Source organism: Anopheles coustani, chromosome 3 (assembly GCF_943734705.1).
Source record: "Anopheles coustani chromosome 3, idAnoCousDA_361_x.2, whole genome shotgun sequence".
Classification (NCBI taxonomy): Eukaryota; Metazoa; Arthropoda; class Insecta; order Diptera; family Culicidae; genus Anopheles; species Anopheles coustani.
In genome coordinates, this window is record NC_071288.1 from 17,247,855 (window position 1) to 17,258,107 (window position 10,253).

The 10,253-nt window shown below is 47.3% G+C and overlaps 1 protein-coding gene across 3 annotated transcripts; it reads left to right on the forward strand.

The window, feature by feature from the left end:
* Positions 1–302: 302 nt before the first annotated feature.
* On the forward strand, positions 303–6,010 carry LOC131272685 (uncharacterized). Of its 3 annotated transcripts, none has more exons than XM_058274511.1 (7): positions 303–656; positions 772–975; positions 1,075–1,310; positions 1,528–1,651; positions 2,611–4,965; positions 5,065–5,194; positions 5,290–6,010. In XM_058274511.1, the coding sequence occupies exons 1-7, from the start codon at positions 502–504 to the stop codon at positions 5,314–5,316; spliced, it is 3,231 nt and encodes a 1,076-aa protein (XP_058130494.1). In that variant the 5' UTR covers positions 303–501; the 3' UTR covers positions 5,317–6,010. The 3 variants fall into 3 exon arrangements, with proteins under 3 accessions (XP_058130494.1, XP_058130496.1, XP_058130495.1); XM_058274513.1 differs by having other exon boundaries at positions 1,537–1,651; XM_058274512.1 differs by having other exon boundaries at positions 775–975.
* Positions 6,011–10,253: the final 4,243 nt, after the last annotated feature.

The following is a 10,253-nucleotide window of genomic DNA, read 5'->3' on the forward strand; positions in this document are numbered from 1 at the left end:
AAACAGCGCAAAATTTTCAAAACAAGAAATCAGTGTTGCCAGTTTAAACAAAATTGAGATTATTTAAAGCATTCAGTTGTGTCATCAACACTTTATCAGAAATTTTTAAATATTATAATAATATTTTTACAATTTATGTATTATTTGTTTTCCTTTTTATTCTTAAAAGATTGTAAAAAGTGTCAGTGATGGACATCACGTGGGTGAAACAAGCTCACCTTGGCGTCCAAAATGACGTTCATCAACAAAGCTATCAAAAGTGCAGTCGACGTTTGGAAAAAGAGATGAGTGGTACGAATTTATTGATTTTTCGCAGGTGCAACTAAGTTGCACTGTGTAAAATCGCGTTGCGTGTGCAAAGCAGTAAAGTTCGGCCACACGGGATAAATCTATCCGCCTTTCGTATCGTCATCCGGGAAGGCATCAGCGAAACAAGAGTTGCGTGTGTATACACACACTCTCCTCACCGACGGTGGTGTGCGGGCCGATTAGTGTGTCGGTATGCCTCGTGTAAACTTTAGCCGAACTGAGCGATTCGCTCAGATGTCGAAGCAGGAGCAACTGATCGCCCAAAAACGCCAGCAGATCCTAGAGAAGCAGCGCACGTTGGAATTGGCCAAACAGATAGCAGCCGAAGCGACGAAGGATACGCCGAGGTGAAGCATAAGTGATCCCCCCTGATGCAGATGCAAATGCCAGCCACTGTGTGGCTGTGTGTTTGGCTTATGTAATGTATATGTGATGTTTTGTGTTTTTCCTGATCACCACCAGCAGTACCACCGAAGTGCCGGAGGCACCAGAAGCGGCGGGGAAGGTTGTGCTCCCGTTCAGCAACGACGGCTCGTTTCTGGAGCGCTTCAAGCAACTTAGTGAAAAAATCGTCAAGCAAACCGAGGACCAAGTGAAACCACTGTTGGAAGAACCGGATGCGACGGCAAGCGCCGAACCGGTTCCATTAGTGGGTGTGTCCGCTGGGTAAGCCATACCACATGCATCTCCCGGAACGACTGGTTCCGTCGAGGTAACCAACCCAAACTCTGTTCACTTTCTGATCGCATTGGTTTGTTTTTACAGCACCAGCGGAGAACAGATGTTTAAATTTGACGTACCGCCACCATCGTTGCTTCCTACACTACCACCTCCGCCACCGCCACCACCACCACAGCTTCCGGAAATGGCCGATGAAGTGCACTTTGAACCGTTTTACGATTTGCCCCCCGTTGCCCCCACCGGCTCACCATCGGCCGATGGCACGGATGAGGTGGGCCGCCATGAGACTGCCACAGGCGAGGTAGAAACAAACTTCCAAGGTTAGTACCCGTTTCTCACTGACCGGTGGCTACCATGTGGCGCGATGGAAAAGGACGTGTCTGGGGGCACCGTGTAACCGTGCCCCGCGTACGGTGGACGGAAGAGAAATCTAACCCTACCCATAATAGTACCGTTACTTTTCCATCGGCACGTTGGCCACCTGAACCGGTTACCCGGTTACGTTTGTTTGCTCTTTTAGTTATAATTTTTGTATAGTATTTTCAGAACATGATAAATTACCAACCACAGTTGAAGAATTAATTCAATTGGTTGCCGATATCGGTGATGTTTATGAAGAAAAATTATGTTCACGTAAAAATGATTTGCATCCATCGCTTTGGTAATTGTTTTCCTTTATAACTACATTTATATACTATATATATAAACATATATGTTAAGGTGTAACAGTTGCTCAGGGTGTAAATAATGCTACAGTTAGGGAAAGCAAGGTAGAAAGATTTTCATGCAAAGGCAGAAAATATTATAATTGATGGAGTGCTGTAGCCAGTTTTTAGAATACTCTATACAACGGATTATAGTGCTCATTCAACATTATTTTTCTTAGTTGTTCTGTAATTGAGGTAAAACACAGCGTACAATTCAAGAACATTTCTTAGTTATGCAAGAAGGAATACTACTCTGGATACTGCTGAACGTAATTAGGATACTGCTGGACGTATCAATATTCATCATCTTTAGAGTTTTAGCAGCACAGGTTCCATGAAATTGACGGGGAAGTGGAGATAGTTTTTGGTAGGCCTTTAGCAGGTTTATTTGTAATCGAAAAGGTAAAGAAAAAGGTTAGATTTGTTATGAAAAATGTAAAGTTAGCGAAACTGAATGATTAGTTTGTTCTGTTTGAAAACATACAGAATAGGGACACAGAGTCTAGAAAACGTTAGGAGATTCAGTAAGGATTAGTGTTCCCATTTAAGTGTTTCTCTCACATCATGCTTCCGTTTGTTTTCAACCGTCGGATCCTTCGGAAGATGAGTGTGATGTTATTAGGGTATAAAGAAAAAAAAAATACAACCCAGAAATGCTATCCAGGGCCAGGCCTGGAGAGCAGATGCGGAGGCTGGGTGGAAAAAAATCTGACAATATTTTACGTGCGATTTTTGTTTCGTTTCTTTTCTTTTTCCTTCTCTCTTTCTCTTTCTCTCTTTCTCTCTCTCTCTGTCTCTTTCCGTCTCGTTTTCTTTCTTGTTCTTTTTTTCTCTTTCTTGTTTCCCTTCCATTCCTGCACTGTGCCTCTGCCTCTTGTCGTGGCATGTTTGTGTGTTTGTATTTGCTCTGTAGGTTCATATTCGACAAGCAGTCCGAGGCGTACCGTGGCTACCGTCGGATGATCGTCGTGCAGCGGCAATCGAGGGGCCATTCGGAGGGGCACCCCAATGTGGCTTCCGGTGATGCGTTCGGTGGCAATGCACGCTCCCAGCTAGACGGGAATGGTGGCGGCACAATGGTTGAGGAGGACGAGGATGATACCAAATACGATCCGGCCGACGTGCTGGACGATTCAATTATTGATGAGACGAACGAGGAAGTTTCTAGGCAGAAGCCGGACGGAGGTGGCGAGGGAACGGCAGCGGTAGGTGAGACGGCAGGAGCGGCTGGTGCGGACATTCCTATCCATATGATGCCCAACTTCTACGGCGACGAGCGGCACTTCTACGACGACAAGTCGACCACGGAGACGGACTCCGACACGGAGTACGTGCGGGAGGCGCGTGAACGCAACCTGAAGAATCTCAAGCGCAAAACGTTCGATGCCGGGAATCGGCGCGAGGATGGAAGTTCGACCGACTCCGACGATGACTACAACGGTGGGCTGGGGGACAGTGCGAATGAGTCGATGAACGAGAAGAATGGCGGAAGTTCGGGCGCTGGTGGAAGTGCCACGGGTGGCAGTGGAGGTGGTGGGGGATCACGTGGCCATCGGCAGAAGTTTCGCAAAAAGTCACGCTGGGGAGACAACACCGACGCGGGTACCGGAACGGCTGGCAGTCAGGATGGAAGCCAGCAACAGCAACAAGGTCAGGGTGGTCCGAGCACTTCCGGCAATGTGTCGGGATCGTTCACCGCCGGTACTTCGCGCGATGGGCAGCAGCCCGCCCCATGGAGTGGAGCAACCGGGGGAAAGGTAATGAATGTGGTTGATACCTCCCAACCACCACCGCCTCCACCGCCACCACCGACCCTGGCACCCGGTGTCATTGATCGTAACAATCCGGGACTGCTGCAGTACGTTTTTCAACATTACGGCTCGGTGGCGGACATCTCGGCGGAGTGCTGGAACAAAGCACAAGAGCACTATCGGCTGCAGCTCCTGTTTGACGATCTTACTTCGAAGATTCAGCAACACGAGCGGTACGTTCGTGGTGGTCCATCGCCAGCAGCTGGTCCTAACCGAGGGAACGTGGAACGGGGCAGAGACTCGGACGAGGAACGTCGGCTTAACACGGCCAAACTGGAGGCGATCATGTGCTGGATAAACGAGATAACGCGCTTGTACGAGCGCGTCCGGCCAGGGCATTTGAGCGAGTTCCTCATGCGTGGCGATTATGAGCGGTTTATCGATCAGTTCCGGCGCACGTCGGACCGGCAGCCGAACTTTGAGGACTACAAGGAGTTTCGTCTGCGGGAGGCGAATGGCGTAGCGAAACCGTCCGGAACGGGTGGACCGGAAACGCAGTCGGGTGGCTCACGTAGACCCGAGTACAGTTCTACCGATTCCGATTTCGTTTCCTACCAAGACCAACCTCCAAGTTCCATGCAATCGCAACAAGGTCGTCAACAGCGCCAGTCTGGTGCCCAAGGAGAAACAGGAGGAAAACGTAGCGGAGGAGGAGGTGGAGGAGAGATGGGACAGTCGAGGGTCGGTCAGGATCCGTCCACTTCTTCTTCGTTTGCCGGTGAGAAACGCACCGCCGAGGAAGCCGACCTGCAACACGAGCAGCAGCAACAGTTGGCAGCCAAACGACGCAAAAGTCGTTGGGGTGGTCAGGCGGTCGACTGTGGACCACGGTTCGTGCCCAGTCAATCTCCGTTCTCGGCCGGGGGTAACGCGCCGCCATTACTCAACCACCCACCACCTCCGCTCCCACCGCTGACGAAAGCACCGCCGGCGAAATTGAGTGCCGTAAACCGCACCGATCCGGCCCTGTTGGCGTACGCACGGCAAAACTTCGGTACGACCAACCTCAGCGAGGAGGACTGGAGGAAGGCGGAAGATCACTACAAGATCAACCTGCTGTACCAGGACATGCTGCGGAAGCGGCAGGAGATCGATCGGTTGGCCAACAGTGGGCGGTTCAAGTACGAGTACGATTCGGACGAGGACACGACGGGCGGCACGTGGGAGCACAAGCTGCGCCAGCAGGAGATGGAAGCGACCCAGAAGTGGGCCAACGAGCTGACACGACAGTCGGAGGGCAAGCACCACATTGGTGATTTTTTGCCACCGGAAGAGCTGCGCAAGTTCATGGAGAAGTACGAGGCGCAGAAGAACAACCGTCAGCCAAACTTGAGCGACTACAAGGACTACAAGCTGCGTGAGGACAACGTCGGGTTTCAGATGCTCCAGAAGCTTGGCTGGAAGCAGGGCCAGGGTCTCGGGGCGGACGGAAGTGGCATTATCGATCCGATTAACAAGTAAGCGTGGAAAAAAGAGACAGAGGGAGACAATGGTGGTTGGGGTGGTAGCTCTGGTGAAAAAAACCTTACTTTTTGATGTTCCTTCCATATCCGCAGGGCAGCGCAACGGGATAATAATCAGGGTTTGGGCATCATTACGCCGGACAACCCGGAAGTGAACGATAACGAGTATGACGCGTACCGGAAAAGGATGATGTTGGCATACCGTTTTCGGCCGAATCCGCTGGTGTGTACACACCCACACACAACTCCCCCGAGGGGGGGAGGGCTATATCCGGTTGTGGTATTTTAATGCTTCGTTTTTAATTTCCATCTTTACAGAACAATCCGCGACGGGCGTACTACTAGCTGCGGGGTCATATTGGTAGATAAATTACGTCTTCCGGACGTGTCCGGAAGCGATGTTAAGCTAAATTAATTCATAAACAACTAAGTGTAAACACGTTACGAGAAACCTTGGATGCAGTCGCAGTAGAAAGGTACACAAGCGGAACAAGTTGTTGGTTTCGTTCGATTGCGAAATTATACGCTGCTGATTGGTGTAATGGTATTCGCTTTTTTCCGCTCCGTTCGAATCTGCTCCATTTTCGCTAACGTTATGTGCATGGCCACAACAGTGGATCGTATGCTTTAGGCGGCATTTAGACCACATTTTCCGACGGAACACATAGGCCGCGTCTCTTCTCAACTCCCTCTGAGCCGTCAGATGAACCTTGCAGGAGAACACCGAACGTGTGACACGGGGCTGACCCGTTTTGACCGTTTGTTTTTTGACCTGGTCGCGAAAATCGGTTACAACATTGCAAAATAAACTAATTTATGTCGTATTTATGGCGCAGAAAGATGCGCAAACCGTTGAATGAAAGTAAGAGCACGCATGCGAACAAAATATTGCAAATTTAAAAATTAGATTAATTACACGCCGCCGGAGAATGCAGCGACGGATTGAGTAATATTTGTATAATGCGTTCTTTAGGCTGATTTGTTGTTTATAAGCGATTTAAATATAAAATAAAATTATATGTGGCACTATACGGTCGACAAATAAGTTGTTTTGTTTCATTTGAGTTTTGAATGACTTTTCTGTTGCGAAAAAGAAGTATAAAAATTCTTTGAAAGGGCAAAAAAAACTTTATCGGGTCGGTTCTTTTAAGTTAAACACCAAATGGAACGATGGAATGCATAAAGGAATTTTCTTTTAAAGCTCAACTATATATACACACAGATACAAGCTTCTTTAATCTCCCGTAGCAGACCGTATTAAGGAGAAGTTCTTTTCGGTGCCAAAAATGCATAACCATCTGCTTGCAGCCAGATGCACTGAAGCATGAGTAGCAAGATACGAAACAATACTGTGAATAAATTATGACTAACTTTCTTGCCACTGTTTTGACAGACGTACCCAACGCCAACGATCGTGGCGCGACTCCCCTTTCGGTATTAATTCTTCCGACGGTAAAAACAGACCATAACTTAAACTAAAACATAGCACTTCAGCGAAGGGGAACTGCAAGGCTAAAGGGGAAGAACTTTTGCGCCACGTTTTTAAACGTGCTTCTTCCCTTGCCGAGCGTGAGGCAGAAGGGAAGATGAATTAATTGAGGGCGAAAAAAAAAACACATGCTATTCTATCATCTCTTTTAGTTGCTACTTAATACTATTTGCTGCGCACTTATAAACCCGGGTACGTCGTGCGTCCTGAAGTGTGTATCCGCTACGTTTAAGATGAAGGAACGGTTATGCAAATTATCTCTGCCTCATGAACAAGGAACAGCATGGGAAAGAGGAATAAGAAGAGAGGACATCGATTGAGAACTCCACTTACGCATGGGAAAGGAACTTCAACCCACCGTGGGATACAAAAATGCAATAAAACTGCAATACGATTTTGGTCGACCGATCGTAAACGTTTTTCATGCTCCTTTTGTTGGCCAAATAGAAAAACGTAGGCACATTAATCCGATTGAATGCGAAAAAGGTAGAATTGCAATTGATAGTGTGTACCAGGATTTTGGAGAAACTACATAAAATTCGCCCATGCGAAGTGGTCACAAGGGAGAGAAAAATGGACAATGAAACGTGCCTAGTCGGAGCATGCATACCACGTGACACGTGTAGCTCATTCGAGGTGAAAGGAAAATTGTCAAAAAAGATACAACCAAATAAAATGGTGCGTTTTCCCAGCTTCCAGTCATCAAGCTGTTGCTAGAGCCCCCTTTCCGTCGGCTGGTTGGTTGCGCATTTTATTGCCTCGGTTTTCTTTTTCCACGTGCACTAATTGTAGGCCCAGCGGGGTGGAAGCTCCCAATTGCGAGGACATAGGTTAGCACATCTGTAAAAATTTTATACGAAACGATAATATTTATAGTGTGGCACACAATGTTGTTCGTGCCGTCCTGTTTTTATTTGCATTGAACGAACCCACGCTGATGATGGTTTCCATTTTTTTTTGTACAGTTTTCCAAAATTGAATTATACGCTGCGTAAAAAGCGATACCGACGATTTCGTTCCAGCCATTTGAACGGACGGATTCTGTTTGGCATGACGGGGAAAGGCTTTTGCAAATGTTTCACTGGGCTTTGGAGGGCGTTTGGTCTTTTTTTGGTGCTGAGAAGTTGTTTTATTGAAGAAAATGTCATAAAATCCGATTTACAGCAAGTCATCAAACGGGTTCGTTTATGTGTCCCTCAGTACTTGAAACATTTAAATGCCCCCACTCTGCTCTTACAGGATTGTTTATGGTATCATTTCAATAATTAGTTTCACAATATGTCCTTTGAAAGACGTAGGTAACTCTTTTACGACTTAATTCTCGATTGAAATACATGCCAAATGCCATTCCGGGGTATAACATATCTGTATGTTAATTTACGTATTGATAAGATAGCATCTTATAAGTCGTTAGATTTATTAAAACAATTGAACAAATAACTATATTTAAGAATGGAAGAGAGTCGAATATATGAGGTGTTTTTTCAGTGAACTACGAAAAATCAATGTATTTTTCTTAAGAGGTGTATCTTACATTTTTTCCCCGTACAGTTTATTTGCTCCTTAAGAAACTCAATCCTCGGCAAAAAATAGTTACAAAAGAAAAGGAACATTTCTTGTGCTTTATCAGCGTTTCCCTAATCTCCTAATTGCCATTCAGTGTCCGAGCTTTGTGTAAGGAGACGGGTGGTGGGGTGTAGTCTAACGCTTCATAATGTCAGTCTTTCGAGCCGTTCCAACTTTACGCTTTAAACTGCAAACATCCAAAGTTTTCTCCCCCACATCCCGCTCAGCCCCGGCTTGTGCATCCTCACCGGAATCGCATTTTTCTCCTCTATAGGAAACTCGTTGACAATGGTGGAGCCGAAAGACAAAATGCGCTACCCTTCCCCGCGGGAGTCATCAATAGCCGTAACTCTCCTCGAAGTGCTGGTGGATGTTGTCCGCAAAGTTTCCCGTTCCATGAAGCAAGCTAGTACAAGGAGTCAGCATAAGTTGTGGTCCTTTCGGTAACAATACCGAAGGAAGTGTTGCGTACCGGTATAACTCCAGCCGGACTTAGTTTAGCAGCGGACAGCATTGGTTCCTTTGGTGTATTATGTACTTCTGGGCTGGCAACCATACACTCGAATCAGGTCGTATCCGTTTAATAGGATTGGTCTGTAACAAGGTGGTAAAGTTTGTTTCCATGCTTTTCCGACCAAGGGGGGGAGAAAAGATCATCATTTATTTGACTACTTTGATGGCCTCCGGTGTTCCTTTGGAGTATCAGCCACAAAAAGCCGTCGGGTTTTCCTTCCACTCCTGTGGGAAACCTTGTAAAAAATATCCCATCCACCCCTGCAACAAGTGTGAGCACTAGTTTCCCTTGCTATACTTGGCCACTTTTACGCCTTATTTTCTTTTCCCTTCCCTCTTCGGAGTCCACTCAGTTTATGCAAACCGGGAGGATGTGGTCACCGGTAAAAATAAACTCATAAATTATAATCAGTCGACGAAAAGAAGTGTAACCGTAAGGCGGTGGGGGAGGACTTTTGAAAACAAAACAGTTTTCGCATGCGAAGGATTACACTCATTAGTTTACTTCTCGTCATCATCATCATCATCGGGATCGTCATCGGTACCATCGTAGTAATCGGTTCTGCGGTCGTTATGTCCAAAAATGGAGAGAATAAAAGAAAATTCAACCCCAACCGCCCTTCCCGAAAGCCGGGAGGCAATTAAACCCCATTCTGGTCCGTCGTGGAAAAAACGGAAAGAAAACATTTTTCGGAAAACCTCTTTTTTGTTGCGGTCGCCACTTCGTGTGTGTGTGTGTGAGCGGATGTGTCTTTGTAGGCATGTTAAAAGAACCTACGAAGGTAAAGGCTACGAAGTCGTGCAATTTGCCTGGATTTTCACTGGCAGAAAATCTGGCTCCCCAAACAAACCGGGTGGCCAACCGACAATCTCGAGCACCGTTTTCGGGGATCGGGGGGCTTCGCGGGCATCGACCCACCCCGGTTTTGGGCGGAAGGGAGTAGGGCCTGCAAAAAACCCCGGTCCAACAACTGGACCGAGCTTGTTTGCGAGCAGTTTTGCCCCGTCGGTTGCGGCTTCCCGACAAGGTTCAAACTTTCACTGTCCGCCCGGTACACCGCTTTTCCTTTTCGGTCCATGGACGTAAATTATACTAACAACCGGTCGCAATATGCCGCAACACGGGCAGTACGGTGCTTCTCTTAGATAGAAGGGTGCGGTTGGGTGGGAGAAAAACAAAATAAAACCAACAAACTTTTGAAACCAAAGCCACCGACGAGAAGTTCGCCGGTGCTCGGCTTTAGTTTTTTAATGAGTCTATTAAACAGAGCCTCGCAAGAAAACGACGCAATGCTGGCGCTCTTCTAGGGCCGGCACCGGGCGCTGCCGTTCTTTTCCTAAACTTTGACTTTGGCCGGGTGACTGCCGGTGTCTCTTCTTGCCCCGCTAGAAGTGGTTGTGGTTGCCCTCCAACCGGCCTGCCGCCGGGGCCGCTACTAAAGCTGTGGTTTTGTTTAATGTAAAATTATGAGATGGCGCGCCGGAACAGTTATTGGCCGTTTTCTTGGCGTCGGGAAAATGTTTGTAATAATTATGAACTTGTACAAACGCCCTACGTGGGTTCGCGTTTGGAGGAGGGAGTTTTTTTCCTGCTTCCCCCTCTCTTTTTTTCTATTACTTGTTCGTTGCTGGTCGTATTCATTTGTTCTGATAAATGTCTGGCTCAAAAGGAAAGCGAGAGAACTCGTGCCCGCGGGTTGGGCCTGAGTGTTTC

What these genes read in the sequence shown, in the direction of transcription:
- LOC131272685 (XM_058274511.1), top strand. Translation starts at nt 502, where the DNA reads ATGCCTCGTGTAAACTTTAGCCGAACTGAGCGATTCGCTCAGATGTCG. An exon ending in GCGACGAAGGATACGCCGAG is followed by an intron (nt 657 to 771) that starts GTGAAGCATAAG and finishes GATCACCACCAG; the next exon opens with CAGTACCACCGAAGTGCCGG. An exon ending in ATTATCGATCCGATTAACAA is followed by an intron (nt 4,966 to 5,064) that starts GTAAGCGTGGAA and finishes CCATATCCGCAG; the next exon opens with GGCAGCGCAACGGGATAATA.